General features: G+C 37.3%; 1 protein-coding gene across 5 annotated transcripts in view; it reads left to right on the forward strand.

Moving 5' to 3' along the window:
* The window catches only part of Msp300 (Muscle-specific protein 300 kDa), a 111,290-nt gene that overhangs the window by 24,246 nt on the left and 64,231 nt on the right, over positions 1-22,813 (forward strand). For all 5 annotated transcript variants that reach the window (XM_074093780.1, XM_074093781.1, XM_074093783.1 and 2 more), the window contains exons 2-4: positions 17,411-17,472; positions 18,135-18,230; positions 18,563-18,739. In XM_074093780.1, the coding sequence (XP_073949881.1) occupies positions 17,411-17,472; positions 18,135-18,230; positions 18,563-18,739 (335 nt within the window). The remainder of the gene's footprint in view (positions 1-17,410; positions 17,473-18,134; positions 18,231-18,562; positions 18,740-22,813) is intronic.

Genomic DNA, 22,813 nt, shown 5'->3' on the forward strand with positions numbered 1-22,813 from the left:
CTTTTCAAACACTGCTATCAATGTACGCCATCCTAGAACACAACTGACGTCGCCGTCACGCCACAAACATCAAGCATTTTGCTTTACATTGCTTCTTCGAATAAACTTAAGTGTAATAAAAATTAAAAAAACTAATTATTTTTAAAAGTCGCTGAACTAATGTTGTTTAGTTTAACGAATATGATCTATGTTTTAATTATTTGCTCGTATTACAGGCCACACCCGGTATGATTATGATGCTTGAGGTCCCGCGTTCGTTTGGTCGGGACAGATATCTGTATGAAAAATACGAATGTTTGTTCTCCAGTCTTGGGTGTTTATTTAAGTATTAGCTTTTGCCCGCGGCTTCGCCCGCGTGGAATTCGGTTATCGCGCGCTGTTCCTTCGGGCACTGTGCATTTTTTCGGGATAAAAAGTAGCCCTTGTCGCTCTCGGGTCCATAAGCTATCTCTATGCCAAAAATCGTCGATCCGCCTCTCCGTTTCGACGTGAAAGACGGACAAACATACACACAAACACACACACTTTCGCATTTATAATATATCATTTTATTTTATGATTGGTTTTTTGGAGTATTTTAAACCAGTCATAATTTGATTGCTTAGTAGCGTCATCTCTTGCCTGGGCGAGCGGTTGGTTCCGAAAGAGTGTGACATCTGTCGACGCAACGTAGATGTCGCTAGTGCTGCTGCTTAAGTAGCAAAGTAGAAATAGGCAATCTGAGATATGTATGCGTAGGAAAAATTCGTGTCTAGATTCCTGTCCAGCAGCTGTGTAGGGGTTATAGCACGCAGCACGGACTGCTGAGGACCTGGGTTCGATTCCCAGTGCTGGTCTCTTTTTCTGGTTTTTCTGTGCATCCATGTCTCAGTTTGTATTTTCGATATTATTATTTTATTAAGTATGTTTATCCGTTGCCTTGTACCCATATCTGACAACCACCAATATCTGACACCACAAAGCATAAATATCTATTACAAGCGTTTATTTAGTTTCACCTGTCCCGTTGTCTGTCTGTAATCAAATCTCGCAAGTTAAATTCGTCCAACTTCCAGTAGTTGGATTGACTTGAAATTTGGTATACTTATGTAAATTGCGTGACAATACATTAATCTGGTTGTGAGATCCTTGTTGTCCAGCCAGGTTTTTCTCCACAGGATGGAACTCGTCAAAATTCGGTATGTAAATGTAGTTTGGTGTCAATAGAAGTACAGCCAACAAAAAGTACAGTCAGCAAAAAAAATTTTTTTTACCCAAAACTTATTTATAATTTATAAATGTTCTGCCAAATTTCAAGTCTCTAGCATCATCGGTTTAGGCTGTGTGTTGTCAGTCAGTCAGCCATTCAGTAACGCAACTCTTATATTATAGTTATATAGAATAGTAAAGTGGTTTGTGGCTTGTTTACATCGGTCGGCCTTGACACACTTGTCTTGTCGGCTTTAGTGTAAATGTCACGAGCTGTCAAAATAGGGTGACGTGACGTGGCCTTCGCGGGGTAGGGTTTCAGTATTAATATACAGCGTGTATTTTTGATACTACCTCAAACTTTAAGGGTAGTTAGTGAAGGCAATAATAATCACATTTTATTATGTTTTATTTAAAAAAGGACTTATTATTTTCCTTACAAAATTAATTAGCACGCAATGCATCACTATACGTGATACAGCTTTGTTTTTATTCAAAACGTCGCACTTGTTGACTGACAGCTGTCACAGAACGTTTCTCTCTCGTATCAAATTATTGTACGCATTACATTGCTGCTCGAAAATATTTCAAAAATGAATTACGCTCTGGTAGTTAATTTTAAATTAACAATTTGTTTTGATATCGGTTCACAGCACTTACATAAATCTTCGTCTGGTTACAGTTTGAGGTAGTATCAAAAATACATGCTGTACCATATAACAAGGGTTTTAAAATGACTCCGCAATATTTCGGGAGTTGGTTGTAGTTGGGTTAGTTTAACTTAATGGTTCACTTGCAGAATATATGCATGCATCCTTAAAGTTTCCCTAACTTTTATATCAAAAATGTTTCTGAGGTGCGTTACGTTCATAGAAATAAAAAAAACATTCATACTTACTGAAAGCTAACGAACTGAGATGGAAAATTTGGTACATATTTTTCTTGTTGGTTCGAATATAGAACCGATTTTTAGTAAGAGAAGCCGATTTTCGAAAAACTATTTTCTGAAAATAAAACTAAAGGTGCATCTTTTCTGCAAATGACCCGAATATGCCTCTAATGAAATAAAATGAAATTAAAGAATCTTAAAATCTTTAATTTTGAGTTTTTCATTCAATATGTGGCCTTCGACGCCTTCGACGCGGTATACTTTGAATCAACTTTGAACATCTATGTATGAAAACATTTTGTTAAGCGTAGAAAAAAACGTCACAAAAAGAGGGGTATTATAAGTTTGTCGCCAGTATCTGTCTGCCTGTCTGTCTGTAGCACCGTAATTCTCAAACGGAAACCGACTTCGATGCGTTTTTTTTACGTGAATCCGTGTTTCCTAGCGGTAATTGTCAATAATCGGTTCAGCCATTTTTTTTAAATATTGAGCTTAGAAATTACAATGTTGGAGGTTTTAAAATATTCTAAGTTTTGTTAGGTTATACCTATATCGGAAAAGTTATACGAAACAATTTAGAACAGCAAAAATTCTTACCAAACACCATCAACATCCTGGTAGCAGACCAATCTACAAAGACCTTCTCCATCCTTCAAATATACACTGAAAGAAGGTTCACCAAATATTTGGCGCTACTATATCCGACATACCAAGACCCGTAAAGTTTTGATACTTTAAAGAAGACATGGGTCACTGTAGAATGGTCAGTCAACAGAGGTCCAAATTAACCAATTAAGACCCCTGAAGCTTAACTAGTTTAATGGCCCGGCGGGTCTTGGTTGTCTGGACGTGTCGACAAAGGCCGACATTGGCGCTTACGCTGTCTGTCAATGGGTGACGTCATCTAGTCCATTGCCAATAGACCGCAGTTAAAAATGTCGGTCAAGTGCGAGCGTTAACGGATTTTTAATTAGGCTGTTACGTTTGTTTACCTTTTTGCTTGTCTTTTCTGTTCTCTTAAATATTTTTCAGTTACTTCTTGTTATAACTTTTAAAGGTACAGTCGAGTTCATAAACTTGTGAGTACAAATTTGATCGAAAATATCTGAACACGCTTCTACGCCGTTAACAACAGTCTTGTTCAGATATTTTTGATAAAATTTTTGCTCACAAGTTTTTTTTACAAAAAGGTCGTGGCAGGCTAGTTAAATGAAATGAATGACTGCTCATGCTCATCCGCGCCCTAACGATATAGTTTGTTTCTATGAAACAAATGTGTGTTCAAGAAGGTCCTCCACCTCAACCCTGTGAGAGCACCCATACATTACACAAACACAACTATCACCACCACCTCACTACGCCGACCCGTTTCGAACTCAATCAGAGTTCATCTTCAGAGCAACGCAACCGTTCACCATGGTACACTTGTTAACTAAGATAGTAATTGTTTATAGTACATTGATATGGAACTCTGCAAAGTAACGCGATTCAATAAATAAGCCTAAATAGTTCGAGTGAACACTTCTATTAATTTCGCTAAGCTCTTCATTAAATTTCCATACGAGGCATCATATGACAATCAATTCCCATCATCATCATCCCAGCCTATATACGTCCCACTGCTGGGCACAGGCCTCCTCTCAGAACAAGAGGGCTTGGGCCGTAGTTCACACGCGGGCCCAGTGCGGATTGGGAACTTCACACGCACCATTGAATTGCTTCGCAGGTTTGTGCAGGTTTCCTCACGATGTTTTCCTTCACCGCAAAGCTCGTGGTAAATTTCAAATGTAATTCCGCACATGAATTTTGAAAAACTCAAGAGGTGCGAGCCGGGGTTTGAACCCACGACCCTCTGCTTGTGAGGCGATAGGTCAAACCACTAGGCCACCACGGCGTCCAATCAATTAAAATCTCTATAAACAAAATATAGGCTGAAAATACAAACTGAAATATAGATGCACAAATAAACCAGAATAATAAGACCAGCACTGGGAATCGAACTCAGGTCCTCGGCATTCCGTGCCGCGTGCTATACCGCTACACCACTACTGGACAACTTCTTCGCTTCGCTTCACTCGTCGTACCTAAATTTTTCTTTTTTTTTTCAGTATATCACGATGTGCCCGGTATAAAGCTAGGAATATCGACGAATGCGTTGATCTAATCGATCTGCCGTATTGTTTCTCAGGCACATCGTGATATGCTTGGCCAACTTTTAGGCGTATCATGAAATGGCGCCTAGGAATTTCGTGATCTGGCGGATTTTACGATCGGCCGCCGACATATACATAGATGTCGATGAGTGCACATGTCGTCACTCTGAATTAATTACACCGTGTAATAAAACTTGTCTAGTAGCCAGTTTAAATTTGATGTCGCGTTAACTCTTAACACATGAAATCGTTAACCAAATGGGTCTGCAGTCTAGACATTTTTTATTTATTTGCCGCCTCGAATTTTCCCCTTCCTACCCTCGTCGTGCGTCACAGTAATTAAGGACATCCTGTACATGAGTTTATGTAAAATTGTGTGTTGTTACGTCATTCATTTACCTACTCCTTTAAGGTGCGACCAAACCGCTGCTTAAAATACGGATCCGCAGTGACGTGCCGTAAACGTAAGGACTTTACCGAATAAAAGTCTTGTCGTTTACGGCCCGTCACTGCGATTCCGCACCGTTTGCGTATTTTAAGGAGCGGTGTGGTGAGCATGCGATAAAAACGGTGCGCATACGGTGCGTCACTGCGATTCAGTGCCGTCACCGTTTTTTAAGCAGCGGTTTGGTCGCACCTTTATACAGGGAATTTTAAGTCTATCTAATTTACTACAGCCTAAGAGCGATCTCGAAGAATGGTTTCGATTCTGTGGAAGGAAAAAAAAATAGACGACTTTTCTGTCGAACTCTATGTTACCTACCACAGATACGCGTCAAATAACTTCTCTAATTTATAACGCCTCTGTAATTTATGATTATTTACTTTTTCATTAAAATCAAATGCGTTTTATCTACAACTAGCACATGCCACACAATGACTGGATATTCACCACCTTTTTAGGGTTCCGTAGTCAGGAACCCTTATAGTTTCGCCATGTCTGTCCATCTGTCTGTCCGTCCGCGGGTAAGCTCAGAGACCGTTAGTACTAGAAAGCTGTAATTTGGCATGAATATACGTACCCATATAGATGTAAAGTGGGGGTGATTTTTTATTCTCGACTAACCCTGTAGTGTGGATTATCGTTGGATAGGTGTTTGAAAACCATTGTAGGATTCACAAGACGATTTTCCAATTCAGTGATCTGTTTGCGAAATATTCAACTTGAAAGTGCAAATTTTCATTAAAATCGAGCGTTCCCTCGCTAAGCTTGCTTGAGAATTATTAGTACTTATAGACCCGTAGGACTACGTTTTGAGGCTTCAAAAATATTAAAGTTGTTTATTTTTCGCATATAGCTTCCGGAGCATTTGCCCAACCTAATACAAAAAATTGTGTCATTTTGGGTGCCTGCATAAGTAGAAATTTAGGTATTAGTGTTTTCCATTAGTATTGGACGAAAAAAAAATTAAAGACGAAAATTTTACTTTCTTATTAATATCTGAGCAGTAACTGATGTACATAGGCATTTTGTGTCATATCCATCCACGGGAATCCTGATTTTTAACCAGTACCTAACATTTCGCCCAACTAACTCTAAAAGAATATTACAGTTTGTTAAAAAGATGTCAGACGTTTTAAAATACTGATATCTGTTATCCAAAATATTTTGTGTCAAATTCATCCACGATATTTATAGATATTAATTTTTTTTAATACAATACCCTGTAAAACCCACAAAAGAAAATTCAAGTTGTTAGAGTTTATGTGTTTTGATTATTAACGGTGTAAAAAAACACTATTCATAATTTGTGTCATTTTCATCCACGGATTCTCATTATTTGAAAAAAAAACTACCACGAAACGTACTTCGCGCGAATGGCGAGCGCGGGGAAGAGTACATCGGGTGCTTGAGCGCCGGCTGGCAGCGTTCGTTTGTTTATATTACCCGCGGCTTCGCACGCGTAATCTGACAGTTTAATTGATTTCGAGATTTTACTGAATTCTCATGGGTAATCCCAAAAATTACATCATAGTTATCATTGACTTTGTATTAAAAACAGCTGTGCAAAATTTTATGAATTTAAGTCTAGCGCTTGTCATTTCGAGATTTTATGCCTATCCCATGGCAATTTTTTACGAGATACCTACCTAATAAGTTTTAGTTTTTTTTTGCTGATTACTTTTGGTTGACTGTAATTTCATTGTATCTAAACAACACTTCCGTACCAAATTTCAAATCGATGTCATTAATCACTGAGGCGTTCCCTTCTGAGGAGACGCTCCTGGCTGCTTTACCAAGATGTTACTACCAGATACCGGTGTGAAGTAAGCGGCCAAAAGTTAGCAGCCGATTATAACCCAACCAATTAAGAAGTTTGAGGTTTTATTTGCATTTGTGAGGTCTGACAAAAACACACACACACTAGTTGATATATGATACAAACTAGTTTATATTTAGTAGTTAGTATGACACAAACAAGTTTATATTTATGGACAAGTATTCAACCTGAACGTCTGGTGAAGCAAGAGAATTATTGCCAGCTACACCAGATTAAAACAAGCAGCATATAAAACTTCGAAACTAAAATGAAAAAAAAAAACACCAACATGGAAATGCGAACCTCTTCAGGTCTTTCCATAAAATAACACTGGATACTAAATGCTTTCTACTAAAGCTGCAACTGCTAACTAACCTCAACTAGTCTAGGAGCCACGCCCGATTTAATGAAAGCGGTGTATTTTTTTTTGTAATAAAATGAGAAAAACGACATGTTGCAAATAGCAAATACGAACCTCTCCAGTATTTTGTGGCATGTTATTACGCACGTTGAGAGCTTTCGATCAACGCTTCAAGTGTCCAGTAACCTCATTTTAGTTTTGAAGAAAAGGTAGATTTAAAGTTAGCGGCCGAAAATAATCACAACAAAAATAAAAAACATTGATTAGAAAACGTGTTCCTTCCAGATATTTTATTAATACGATTATGCATTTGAAAAGATTTCCATCAAATCTGAAACTGCCCATAACCAAAGCCTAGTACGGGAGTTACGCCCGAATAAAAGTAGGCGGCCGAAAAATTTTGCAGTAATATGACAAAACGACCAACTTGGAAATGCGAACCTCTTTAAGTCTTTAAGTCTTTAAGTCTTTCCAATACGGGATACAAAGCTGCAAGAATTTACTAACCTCATCTAGTTTAGGAGCCACACCCGATTTAAAGAAACTGGCGTATTTTTTTTTGTAATAAAATGAGAATAACAACTTGTTAGAAATGCGAACCTCTCCAGTTTTTTTCTGGCATATTATTACGCACTACGCCTACTTTTATTCGGGCGTAGCTCCCGTACTAGACGTTGGTTATGGGCAGTTTCGGATTTGATTGAAAGCTTTTTAAATGCATAATCATCTTATTAAAATTTCTGGATGAAATGCATTTTCAAATTGTTTTTTATTTTTATTTTAGTTTTTTTTTTCGGTCGCTAACTTTAACTCTACCTTTTCTTCAAAACGAAAGGAGATTAGTGGACATTTGAAGCGTTCATCGAAAGCTCTCAGCATTCGTAATAATATGCCAGAAAAAACTGGAGAGGTTCGCATTTCCAACATATTATTGTTATTCACATTTTATTACAAAAAGAAATACGCCGCTTTTTTTTAAATCGTGTGTGGCTCCTAAACTAGATAAGGTTACTAAACTCTTGCAGCTTGTATCGAAAGCTTTTAGTATTCAGTATTATAATATGGAAAGATTTAAAGAAGTTCGCATTTCCAAGTTGGTCGTTTTTTTATATTACTGCATACATTTTCGGCTCCCTACTTTTATTTGGGCGTAGCTCCCGTACTAGATGTTGGTTATGGGTAGTTTCGCATTTGATCGAAGCTTTTGAAATGCATAATCATATTAATATATAATATCTTTCTAGATATTAATATAATATCTAGGAGGAAGGCGTTTTCCAATCAATGTTTATTTTTATTTTAGTTGTTTTTTTATCGGCCGCTAGCTTTAATTCTACCTTTTCATCAAAACGAAACGAGGTTACTGGACATTTGAAGCGTTGATCGAAAGCTCTCAGCGTGCGTAATAACATGCCACAAAAAACCGGAGAGTTCCCGTTTCCAAATTGGATGTGGCTCCTAGACTAGATGAGGTTAGTTAACAGTTGCAGCTTTTATAGAAAGCTTTTAGTGTCCAGTGTTATTTTATGGAAAGATTTGAAGAGGTTCTCATTTCCATGTTGGTGTTTTTTTTTCATATGGTGTAGCTGGCAATAATTTTCTTGCTTCACCAGACGTTCAGGTTGAATACTTCTCCCTGAATATAAGCTAGTTATTGTGTTTTTGTCACTCTTATGAACACACAAATGCAAATAATAACTTAAACTTCTTAATTTGGTTGGGTTATAATCGGCCGCTAACTTCACACCGGTAGGATTGTTGACGCTAAGCGCTGCTATTTTAGATATGCAGTGACGCGATAGCCAGGTTTTAGAGCTGGGCATACAAGACCATACAAGACACCCAAGATACAAGATATCCATCTTCCTTTAAGTTCGAGTGAGAGAGAAGGGCTTAGGGGCTAGATCACATCCTACTAATATTATATATGCGAAAGTTTGTATATCTTGATGTTTGTTACTCAATCATGCTTTAACGGCTGGGTAGCATTAGCTGAAATTTGGGATACTTATAGATATAGATATCGATTTAAATTAACTATATATATGCGTGACGACACGACACGACACGACAGATAAATACAAATCCGACTTTAGCGTCATAAGCAGGATCCACGTCAAATTTCGATCATTAGAATTTTCGAACTTAATGCCAATCAGTTAAAGTTAACATTAGTTTTGTCGACTAACATACCATTTCTAAATTTTTATATAAAATACAATACAATACAATGACTCTTTATTGTACACCAAAAATAGTAAGCGATACAGAACAGGTACACAGAATGAAAATGACAAGGGTAAACAACAGGCGGCCTTATCGCTTAAGAACGATCTCTTCCAGGCTTAGAGCAACGCGGGCTTCCTACCGGAAGGGAGCAACCTTAGCGGTAGATTACCTTTAAAATAGTTCTGGCGTTTGTTGCGGGGGAAATGTGCATAAAAGTGCAGTTCGGCTTATTTAGATGCAAAAACAAAACTGCCAACTGACTGTAATGACGACGTTAACACATAAATAACCCAACAATACACTAATAATTCGTTTACAGATGACTCCAAACTAACACATTGACAGTAACATGATTAAGTCATCGCTTTATCGCTTATGCGATTTATCGCTTGACCGATCCGAAATTTGTACCGCTAGGACTCGATGTTGGTAAACGAATCCGACAATAATGTACGTCTTTGTTGTTTAAATGTAATTAAATAGCAATAATACGATAACAATTTACTTCCATGTGAAATGTAACACTATAATTTTGCAAGCTTGATGTCCCAGATCTCTTTTTACAGCAGGAAACTGAACAATTCGATATTTTTAGCACCGCCGCGTTCACTCGCGCTTCTCGATTCGGTCTAATAGTTTGAAATCCGAGCGCGCCTTGTTTTATAAAATTCGTATGCCCAATTGGGCTTGTACTTTGACAGAGAGGAACGCGTCGAATGGCTACTCCCTTCCGCCCGGGTTGCTCTAAGCTTCCAGGCAACCTTTTTTATATATAACTATCAGCCTTTTTGATTCTTAAATTAATGTACCTATTATTTACATACTTAATTATTTGAATAGGTACTACATTCAGAGTATGCAAAAAAATAAAGTTATGCAATTTGTTTATTACGTAGCGGAGATAAAAGTCAGTCAATTCAATACTCATTAAGTTATATAATAGGCGAAGTACATAGTTTAAGGCCAGCGAAAAAAAATGAAAGAGTTAAAAACATTGCAGGATCGCTATACTCGACAACAATGTCGCATTTAAATTTTATTATTATCAAGTCTCAAACTTGGTCACGGTAATATCTAAGTTGGCACGAGTCAGGGCTATTACGAAACTCGAAACTTGAATGTCGTGTCGTGCGGTCCCTCTGACACTTACAGTATTTAATACGAGAGCGAGAGGGACAGTACGATACGAACTTCGAGTTTTGAGTTTCGCAGTAGCCCTGCTGTACCTACAGCCAATTCAATCTGGTTCCAGAAAAAAAAAACATCTAGCAAATCAAAATAACAAAACAAAACAAAACAACTGATACCTACCCATTAGGTATCAGTTATTTTGTTAGAACCTCGGACTTTTTTTAATGTGTGTGAAACAGCTCGTGGTGTTTTCAGAGGAAAAATACACCTGCAATTTTGATATAAAATTAAATATCGTAATACATTTTGAGAAAATGTTTATATTAGTCTCGGCTGGAATACTCATACTCGCGTTTAATACTCATACTCAGCCAGCAATTGCCTACTTACATGCGACGACAGTACTTGTATTATCTAATATGAATGCTTCCCATAGATGAAATCGTACCGAACGAACGTGTTTGCGTGCTTATGCCCCCGTCGCCCCGCCGCTTGACCGCGCGACCCGTTTCGACCGCAACCATTTGTTTTTATGTTTTATTCATTTAAATATCGTGGGCGAAAATGACACAAATTTACAATGTCGATTTATCATGCATTTATGATATAAAATATGTGAACTCTAATGACTATAATATTTTTTTGAAGCGTTTGTAGGTTAAGAAAACAAAATAATTTAAAATCTTAAAATTGCGTGGTCTAATTTGGCACAACTTTTTTTTATAGGCGTATGTAAGTAATCTGAAATAGGAAATAAATATTTCATAAACTGTAATTTTTTTTTCACACCATTTTTACATACTGTCCATATAACAGTTTGCACTGGACGAAAATGACACAAATTTGGTTTACATACTCCACAGGCTATCCTAGATATGATGCCATAATTATTTTTAACTTTAAATTTATTTTGCGAGATTTATTCAAATAAAAAAAAAACAACCACAAATCTTCAAATTGCTGAAAATGCAGGCAACAAAAATGACACAAAACGCTACAATAAGCTTCATAGGTACGACTGTACCCACAGGCAAAAAATAAGAAACTTTAGAATTCTTGAAACTTAATACCTCAAAATAACGTAGTCCTATCGGCCTATTAGTTTAAGAGTGAACCTTGGAAGATTCCGTAAACAATACGAAATCCTTAGAAAAATATTAAGTAAGTAATTTTTTCGTAATGGCTACGGAACCCTATCTTGGGCGTGACCGACACGCTCTTGGCCGGTTTTTTTTGTTTTGCATAAATGAAATATGAAGATGTGATATAATAATTATGCTCCAATACGTAACTTTTAGAATAGGTTAGGTAGGTACCTAGGTGTGTAGGTATACTAAACAGGTGTATTTCACTGACTCTGGAACGTTTCGTCCTACGTAATATGTTTTGTCGTACACTCGTTAGGCTGTCACACCAATTACGACGAGTTACTTCGCAACAGGGGTCAATTCAATGAGCCAGCAATTGGAAGGGCTCGCCGAATTTAAATCAGTAATATGCGAACTGCGAAGGCAATACCTACCAGTTGTTTACAAACATGAACACTGTGAGTTCAAAACAAGCCAGATAAGACGTATTTTCTATCTATGGCAGGGTTTCTTAAACTTTTTAAATCGTAAACCCGCAGGTTGAAATTCTACGAACGCTAGAACTGTTCGTGAATTAATCGCTGTCTATAAGTCAAATAGGTTCTTAGTTAATTTAAATTATTGTAACCTTGACCTTTTGTACTTAAATTACCTCAGTTATCATACATATATTGAATCAATTAAAATCTAGTCTTGCTGCTCTGCCCACTCCAGCTGTGTTTAGGGTGCATTTCGCTGGAGGCAGAGCGGAGCTGATTCTGAGATGAACCTTTTGTGTTTTTTTTAACTGTAGCTACCTAAAATAAACATTTTATCTTAATTGCTTTCTTCAATCCCACATAAGACGAGGTCATTTAATGACATTTTATACTTTAACCATTCTACCTAAATTAATATTACTCACTTAGTTATAACTTACTTCGTCCACCACTCACACGAGAAAACAAATAATTTTGATTAGGTATTGTATTGTCAGGTACAGTCAACGTCATAAATAAGTGATCACTTTTGTACATTGTCACTTTAACGTCATGTTTGAAAAGCCATACGACATTGTGTAACCACTAAAAGCGACAAGGTACAGAAATGATCACTTATTTATGACTTTGTCTGTACCTACTGACCTGCGCATTTCCATTTTCACCGCCTACAACTTTCTTATAGCAACGTTTCCCCGAAGCGTAATTTGTCCTAAATCATGTTTAGGAGTTTTCAGTCTCCAGACAATGAACCATAAGTCACTGCTTGTTTCTCATTTTCGTATTGTGTTTCTTTCACCACGACAGGAAAATTATGACGGTCGTAAAATCATCCTTTGTTTTGTGCACGTCTGCATCGTCTAAGACTGCATGGTTGCGTTAAAAATCCGTATACGTAAGGTATACGTGTTTACTTGTTTGTTATGATGTAGGTCGTGTTTGATTATTTTTAACCGATTACGGAAAAGCCTGACCTAACCAACAAAATGTTGGAAACCCCTAAATTTGACATTTCAAAGTTCAATATCTCATAAACGGCTTAACCGATTTTGATAGAGAACCATCGCTAGAAAACCTGCTTTCAAATAAAAAAAACCTCATTCAAATCGGTCCACCCACACAGACAGACAGACAGACAGTAGACACACATAGCGGTCAAACTTATAACACCCCTCTTTTTTCGTCGAAGGTTAAAAAGGAAAGGGTATAAGCAGGGGTCGGACAAAAATTGCCGATGACGTCAAACCACTTATATTCAAATAGTATATTTGATTTTCATAAACAATTATCACTTATCATTTATCAACCTCTTTATTAAACGATATGAAATTTATTTTATTCACTGTATTCCATTGATTTATTTACGATTATTTTGTTACTTCATCAATGCTACTTTGTTACTACATGTCACACGGAAGTTTAAATAAAAACATCATCTTGTGTGCAAGATTACGTAATTTTTACGTCATCCACACTTTTTATCCGACCCCTGGGTATAAGCTATGGGTAGGTCGAGGAAGACGCTAACAGTATTTTTTTTTATTTTATGTTAGTTTACTGTAATTATTTTCTAATACCAATAATTTCTAAAAAATGTTCGCACATTCTACTAAGTCAATAATACTTTTACATGATTTCGAACTCTACACTTAAAATTTGTACTTGTCGGTTGCGTTTCCGTTAGTTTGAGAACCACAATGCCACAGACAAATCTATGGACATTGGCTACAAACTTATGTACCTATAACACCCCTCTTTTTGAGTCGAGGGGTTCATAAATACCTAAGTAACATTAAGATCGCAATCAGTATACCTACCTAGGTATTTATTCCAACCCTTTCATGTGTTGTTTCCCTCCCAAATAACTATTTCCCATTACAGCGAGAACCGGTATTTTTGTGAAGAATGTTATTTAGGGTGCCGTAGCCAAAATGACACGGAACCTAAGCTTTCTCATTAAATGACATAAAACAAATAAGGCAAGTTCAACCGGATTATGTCTTTAGTTCATTGTGTTATCTTGCACGCGAGCTTATTGAGGTTAAGTTGAAAATCAGTTAGTTAGATTACTCAGGGACTTAAGGTTGCCAACGGTGCTGGTTTGCTGGTTATATTTGGGGCTGTTTTTAACCCCCGACGCAAAAAGAGGGGTGCTATAAGTTTGACCACTATGTGTGTCTGTCTGTCGGTCTGTGGCACCGTAGCTCTTAAACGGGTGAACCGATTTGAAGCAAGGTTCCAAAACAGGTTTTCTAGCGATGGTTCTGAGACATGTTTTATCAAAATCGGTTCAGTTCTTTTTTGAGATATTGAGCTTTGAAGTGACAAAGTCGGGGGTTTTCCAACTTTTGGTTGGTTAGGTTATTAACCTTTTATACTGATTTAGCACTGATCAGTGCACAATTTAAAGCTACTCGTATCTTTTTCTATTTTCATCTGAATCCGCTTTATTGATACCTATTATTATGAGACAAGCGAAAGTAGAAATCAGGACTTTTTTACCTTTCGCATTCCAAAGGTTAAAAAAAATCTGGTAAATATGCGAAGAAAACAAAAGTGAACATTATAAAACGCTTTATGAAAAATCTCTACATGAAAAAAATAGACAATAAAAAATGTGTTCGGGAAAAAATAGGAAAAGAGAATTAGCTTCAAGGAAAAAATGCTTTTGGGAATGCGATCTAACAGACCCGCGGGGGGGGGGGATACTAGGTATTTTTATTAAGTTGACGAGAAGACCATTGTTGCCAAGAAGAATGCGCCGCAAGAAACTTGTCGAAAATTGGTTTTTAAATCGACGGTCCAGCGATTTTTGATTTCCTTACTGACAACCCTTGTTCATGAGAGATGGTTCCGTGACAGGCCGTGCCGGCTGCGTGCGCTGCGTGCTGAGGGTCCTGGAGGAGTGATTGGTTTGGGCCGTATTGATCACACAGTAGAAAGGGATGTGAGTAGCTGTTCCTTCGCTCCAGTGTTTACTGGCGCAATCTTGGTTTTACCTGAAAATCATCCTGAGTTTTCAGTGTGTTAGGCTCGGGACAGGATCACTGCGAGATTTTGGAAAGCTCAGTGTTGAAATCAATTTTAATAATTGCAACATTATCTACTTTTTTTTTGTAATATTTGATGTTGTAATTTTGTCTCTTGGCTTCCGACAATTACACGAGGAATGCGCTAATTTTAAGTTTTTTTCCTTTTAATTATAAAACACAGCCTAGAACCCTGCGAAGTGTTATTTTTTTACTCACAGATAGATAAGTACATTTTTCGGTGTATTTACATACGAAAATTCTAATCAAGAACACATAAAAAAATGTGCATTTCTTTTGCATAAAATCAGGAGTGTGGTAAAATCTGGTTTTGTCGCAAGACTTCTCGATTTTCCATTTATTATTTAAAGCTTCAAGGGGTAGCAAACCTGGTTTTTAAAAAATGCAACAAAAGAGTGATCCTATAACAGTTCCATCGTTTCCTTTTGATGTCATCATCATCATCATCATGGTGGCCTTTTAGATATCTAATCCTGGACGTAGGCTTCTCCACCCTTCTTCCACTCTTGGCGATCTTGTGCCCGTCTCATCCATTCTCGATCTCCGTGATGTAGAGAACCCTAAAATCGTTTGTAAAAAGTTTTTAAGCAGACTAGTTTTTGTAGATTACGAGTATAGTTGCTCCTTGCATTGTCATTCAAAGTACACATCCGTAGCAAATTTCAATTCGATCCGAGTACAGGGAGTTGGGAAAATTAGACATGCAATATATATTTTTTTTACTTGCCCAAATTTCATTTGCCTGAATTTCACTTGCTATGTATACCAACGTTTGCTATAAACATATATAGAACCGTGCTGTTTTCAGGATTTTTTTAAAATGTCATCATAGAATGCAGTAGGTAGTAGGTTAGGTTAGGTTAGTTTAATATCAACTCTGAAGAAAATACTATTTCAGAAATAAATTACTTTATGGCAAATGAAAATTATGGAAAACAATACATTATGGCATAAGAAATTCGGGCAAACGAGAGAATTGCAAGCTAACAGCTTGTTAAAAGGAAATAAGTGCCGCCTTTTCTACTAGCTTCTACTAGCTCTTCTACTTGTAGGTTATTCTTAGCACATCCTATATACCACTTGGTTGCAAGCTCCAGCGAGTTGGGGGCGTTCAGCTGGTATTATTTATCGTTTAATTCTATGTACCATCAGCCAAATAAATGGTCTATCAATTTTTAAACAAGTTCCTATCAAATGAATATGTCGCTAAAGTCGAACTTTCAAGTTGACAGACACGTCTATTGGCATTATTGTTTTGTGACATGCAAACGATTATCAACTTTAGGGTGGTAGACCACATATTTCGCTGATGGTACATGTAAAAATGAAATCACGTATTCTGGTGCAGCAATGAATTTACTTTAGTAACATAGCCATTCTAATTTAATGTTTCAAAGACCTACATCTTTTGTCCCGTTCCAACCATTCCCGCGTGATACAGACCGTTTTATTATAAACGCGGAAGTTTAACGTAAATAAATTGAGTTTAACGTGATACCCCACTAATCCTTCGGCAACTAAATACTTCCCTTTATAAACATTATAATCTAATATTAGACGGTATTAAAAGTCTATGAACTCATAAAATAGAAATAGACCGCCCTGATATTTGGCAGATGTCTGTTATGGGTAAATGGTGCAGTGAACTTGGCAGTATTGAATGAGAAAATGATTCATCGATTTATTTGGACGACCGGATAGTCAAGTGGTTAGAGAACCTGACTACGAAGCTTGAGGTCCCGGGATCGATCCCGGCCCGGGGCAGACATTTGTGTGAATAATACGAATGTTTGCTCTCGGGTCTTGGATTAATTATGTATTTAAGTATGTATTTATCTATTTAAGTATGTTTATCCGTTGCCTAAGTACCCATAGTACAAGCTTTGCTTAGTTTGGGACTAGGTCAATTGGTGTCAATTGTCCCAGGATATTTATTTATTTATTTGTTACTAGATTTGACCCGCGGCTTCGCACGCGTATATAATCCATTAGATACGGCAGTTGAACATAAATTCGGGGATATTACTAAATTTCCATGGGAATCCTCAATTTTTTTTATGTAGGTAATACCAGACAAACGAGCAGACGGTTCACCTATTGTTAAGGGATAACCGTCACTCATAGGCATCCGCAGCACCATCAGAACTGCAGATGCGTTGCCGGCCTTGCAAGAAATGGTACACTCGCTTTTTGAAGGTAGCCATATCGTACCTAGTGAGTTAGAAAAACCTCACTAAGCCTAAACCTTACTAAGCGTTAGTTACCAGGTTCATGTAAACCGGGGATTATACACAAGTAAAATGTTAAAGTAATAAGTAGGAACAAAGAATTAGTTACCACTAAGTTCATGTAAACCTGGCATTGTAACCACGTGAAATATTAAACTAACATGTACAAGGAATTAGTAACTAATGTCATGTAAACCTGGTATTTATTACACACACGTGAAATGTTAAAATAACTTGTGCTAGGCATTAGTTACTAAGCTCGTGTAAACTTGGCCTTAGAAAGTGTACTATTTTGTAGCCATAGAAATGAAAAAAGTACGACAGTTTTCTAATTGAAAAATTCATTGTTACAGATGAACAGGAAAGAGTGCAAAAGAAGACATTCGTCAATTGGATCAATTCACATTTGTCGAAGGTTAGTATTTTGTCAATATACACTGTACAGAAAAGACCGGAACTTATTAATATTTCCTCTTTTTAGGGTTCCGGAGCCAAAATGGCAAAAACGGAACCCTTATAGTTTCGCCATGTCTGTCTGTCTGTCCGTGCTATAAAGCTGTAATTTTGCACGAATATGTATGTAAACTATGCCGACAAAATGGTAGAATAATAATTTAAACAAAAAACAGTGATTTTTTTGCATAATATTCAATTTTAAAGTGCAAATTTTCATTAAAATCGAGCGTCCCCTGTCCCCCCTCCCTAAAATCTAAACCGGTGGGTAGAAAAATTTGAAAAAAATCATAATGGTAGTAAAGTATATCAAACTTTCAAGGAAAACTATAACGGCTAAGTTTGCTTGAGAAATATTAGTAGTTTAAGAGTAAATAGCAGCCTAAGGTATAAAATATACCTAAACTTGGAAGATTCCGTATAAAATACGAAATTCTTAGAAAAATATTATTTATTTTTTCGTAATGGCTACGGAACCCTATTGTGGGCGTGTCCGACTCGCTCTTGGCCGGTTTTTTTAACTATTTTCACTACAGGGGTAACTCTGATTTTGATTTTCACTTTAGTGCTCTATTTCCTTTATTTCTTGGTGTTTTATTTATGTAATATCTGATCTTATTACAGCGCATACCGCCACTGCGCATCGACGATCTGATACGAGACCTGCGCGATGGCACCAAACTACTGGCACTGCTGGAAGTGCTGTCAGGAGAGAAGCTGGTGAGTCAAAGTCAAAGTCAAAGTTGAATTAGAAGTCAAAGTGAAAACCAAGTTTTAAGTAATAACTTGAGCTATAGTTGGTTTCATTAAATTGTCAGAGTTGATCAACTTTATAGAACGCTTTTGCAGAGAATTCAAAGATCTAAAGATATGAACTAATAACAGTTTGTAGTTAATAATGACACTCGATTCTACTTTGTAACCTTAGCACTAATTTAGTCCTATTAATATGAAACTTTCTCAAACAACATTTGGCCATATCTATCGTGGAAACAAAATCGTTATACCTAAGCCTTAAGCCACGCCAGTCTAACGCACACATTTAATTTCAGCCAATGGAACGCGGTCGCGTGCTGCGCCGCCCGCACTTTTTGTCCAATGCGAACACAGCATTGCGGTTTTTGGCCGGCAAGCGTATCAAGCTTGTGAACATCAACGCAGCGGACCTCGTCGATGGAAGACCTGCCGTCGTACTTGGCTTGATTTGGACCATCATCCTATACTTCCAGGTGAGCGTGACATTGAGTGATGTGAATAATAACCTTCCTTTGGGCAGTCGGGTAAAAACTGCTTACAGGATATAGTGCGCAATAGTTTTTCATCGTATGTTATCGGAAAAGTTCGTTCGTGAAAATGTCATTCAGAAGTTGTTTTTAAATAAAATTTGTAAAAATGTCCAGTTACTCTCAACTAATACGAGTTTTAGCCATGGTCATGTAGATTTCAATAAATTATACGTGATTACGCCGAGATGCATTGCGATGCGACGCGGCAAATTTCCAACATTAACTAACATTAACTATTGAGTAAAAACGTCAAATGAGTACCTAAAAATAAATACTTGCATTATCATGAAAGAATAGGGTAGTGTTTTCACAAAACTTTTCAGAATACATTTTATTTGTATTTTATAAAAAAATTATGCACTTAATTTTTTTAGTACCTATATTAAAATCCAAGTTAATGTCCTTAAGATGAGCTTCCTTCAGTTCCACTTGTAGCTGTCGGTGTGAAAACCACTGTAACTATAACAGTTTAAAGCACAGGTATTTAAGAATGTAGTTGTAGTCAAAACACAGAAAGTTTGTAGTTAACGTGTTAGTAATTGCAGAGAACACTAATCTTTTTGCAGGCACACTCGCAACATGGGTTTTTAACCGTGGGTAGGTACTTATAATGAAGGACCAGATAGACCTATGAGCAAGTTCGCGTACTTTCTAGCGAAAAAGCTAAATTAAGTTTAACAGTAGCTCGCATAATTGTTGAAAGTCATAATCACACGTTTGTCATAATGTATTGGATTGCGTTCGTGGCGCCCTTTTAAATTTTATTTACCGATCTGCAAATACATGCCGAGCCAAGCCCGCTATCCTAAATTTACTCTACCGCTGAGCGATTTTCATAGCCTAGTACTTACTAAATTTACAACTTAAGTAGTTTTTTTTGGAAATAAAACATTATCAGAATCTATTAATTGTATAGAATTGTTATAGGTATAAAACAAAGCTAACCTAACCTATACAGTTCTAGAGGATGACCGTTTAAAAAGTTATAAAAAAATTAGGAAAAATTATGACTCAACAAAATTATGACAAACATTATATTATGATTTTCGACAGTAATATATGTGACTAGATACGCACACTTTTCGTTCGTGTGCTAGTGTTACCTAAGTTCACGAACTTTACCAAATTACGAGAAAAAAAGCTCGCTGAGTAACAAGCTATATCTACTTACACGAACGTACCCGTACTCGTATAGGTATCTATTTGGTACTGAAGCGGGATATAAACGCTTCCAAGAAGTGTTTAATCGTTATTCTACTACAAATAACCTATTTTTTAAATTAGAATTAAAATTAACGAGTAATGTCAGAGCGATAATAAATGTGCAACTTGATGCACTTAACGGCCATTTAAAATCGGAATTAAATGATACAGCAAACCGGGCCTGATAATACAAGCCTTTGTTGTTAATGAAGGTTCTATGAACTATTAGAGTTTTAAGTGTGCAATGGATCCCACTGCTGCGCACAGGCCTTCTCTCAGCATGAAAGGCCTAAAAAACAGCTGTCTTATTATTAAATGAAATAAGGCAGTTTTCATGTAAGCCATTTTTTTATATTTCTATGATTCCTTCATTTTATAATAAAGCATTAGTCTGTGATTATTATACTATGCTTTATAGTTTTATTAAAATGTGCTGTACCGAGTATTTATGTGACTTGTTCTCATTTTAATTGGCTTGAACGTATTTTGTTTGCGCAAGCTTCACTCAGTACATTGGATCCACAGGAGCGCGGACCAAAGGTGGGTATGCATTGCTTGTAGCATAATATAATATGATATATCTAGTATCTTAGTGGCATTGAGGGTAGGCAGCGTCCCAGCAGCAGGATAGGCAAGTACTAGCGCCCCTTGGGTCAAGCTATGCAAATAGCCGCGCCTGCGTTGAATAGTTTCCAGGGAGGGTGTGGAAAATGATGCACGACTATAAATCTGCGTGGCTACTCCGTAATTCGAATATCGAAGTTCGTGTCGTTCCGTCCCTCTGACACTTAGGGGTTGTTTCACCATCCATTGATTAGCGTTAACCGATGGTTAAATGTGATGCCGTCTCCGTCTATTCGAACAAAACAAATAGAGACGGCATCACACCCAACCGCCAGTTAACGCTAATCAATTGATGGTGAAACAGCCCCTTAAACTATTTAATACGAGAGTGAGAGGGACGGTGCGATACGAACTTCGATTTACGAATTTTGGAGTAGGCCCTCTGCCCTTTTAACGAAGAACGCAGTAGTCGCGAAATGACGCTTTCGATAATAACTGTGTTTTGTTTTAGGATCGACGAAGTTTTTGCTTATAGAGCTTTAGGCTTTCTTATAAAATAGCTCCTTTCTTCAAACAAAGTTTAAACGGAGTAGATACCTAGTAGCGTTCTTCGTTACGATGGCAGAAATATTCAATGCAGGCGCGATTATTTGCATAGCTTGTCTCTGGGGCATGCAACTCAGATAGGCAGTGCTAACACTGCTTACCCTGATGCTGGAGACGCTGCCTGCCCTCAGTGCGCGCTATTGATAGTCTAGGGTAAGTATTAAGTAATCAAAAGTGGTTAGATTCCTGAGGCGTCCATTGACCTTGTGATCTTCAATAAAGGGTGGGAAAAAAACACGACAATTATTTCAATTATTTATTTTTGTTTCAATAATAAAACAATTTTAAAAAGGCGAAAAAGTGGCGGGTCACTGTCATTTCGAAGTTAAATAAACAACTCAAAAACGGCTTAACAGATTTGAATGAAACTTAGCTAACTACCATCTCAATTAAATTACGTTTCGATTACAAAAGCCGCATCAACATCGGTTATACTTGTAGCCACCTCAAACTTATAACACCCCCCTTTTTGTGTTGGGGGTCCTGAGAACTGTCACTGAGACCCGTGTGGTGTCGGTTTAGAATTACACCTCTCCATTTCTTCCGTGGATGTCGTAAGAGGCGACTGAGGATATGTTAAGGTATACCGTAGGCGACAGGCTAGCAACCTGTCACTATTGTACCGTTTTTGTCAAACTTAAAACCTAAAATTGCTAAAAGTGGCTCCGAAGCGGTAACGTTTCGTGTGCTCTGCCTACCCCGTTTGGGAATACAGGCGTGACGTTTGTGTGTTGTGTGTGTGGGTCCTGAGAATTTTGGACGTTCCGGAATCTGATCGGTCTTGATTGCTATAGAGTGTAATTAAGTGGCTGCTTCACAGTAGTTCAGACGTCGGGCCACTAGTTCTACTAATACATAAATAGTTCTCAAAGCTTCTTAACTATTTTACATGTTATTAATTATTATTCTTACGCAATACGGTACTTGACAACTCCTGAATTTGCCATGTCTTATTGATTATTATAAAAATATAGATGTACACACAGTGTTTAGCGAAGAGAAAACATAAATCGGTTGAAAATTGGATTTATAGTGATTTTTTGAAAAATCTATAAACCTGTCTCTTCCTCAAACGCTTTTTTCTATGCAGCAAGTATGGCGCTACTTGCGTGTGACGTCACATGCCAGTTATATTTGTAAAGATAGCTTAAAAATTGTTTCTCTATTCGATAACAGGCATTGTGAAGTTTTAATTCATAATACATATAAAAAACTGTCAAATACCGTATATATTTACAACAAGCTTTTTATTTAACTTGCCCTATTAGTATGGGTCAAATCTAGCAAGTTAGGACCGGTACCACGGACGTGGCCGGTACAGTCGGACAGCATTTGAACGGAACCCAGCTGCAAAATGTCAGTTTGAGTGCAGTTTTGATGCAGTTACAGCAACTGCATCAAAAATGCAAACCGACTGTGCAATCCGCTTTCAGTTTCCGTGCAATCTTGGCAACCACTCACCGACTGCAAGCCTTTGAAGACGCACTTCCAGTGGTTTTTGATTGACTTGAAATTTGGCATACCTACTTACTTTTTTTTTTTTTTTTTTTTATTCGACTGGATGGCAAACGAGCAAGTGGGTCTCCTGATGGTAAGAGATCACCACCGCCCATAAACATCTGCAACACCAGGGGTATTGCAGAT

This window comes from Choristoneura fumiferana, chromosome 10 (assembly GCF_025370935.1).
Source record: "Choristoneura fumiferana chromosome 10, NRCan_CFum_1, whole genome shotgun sequence".
Classification (NCBI taxonomy): Eukaryota; Metazoa; Arthropoda; class Insecta; order Lepidoptera; family Tortricidae; genus Choristoneura; species Choristoneura fumiferana.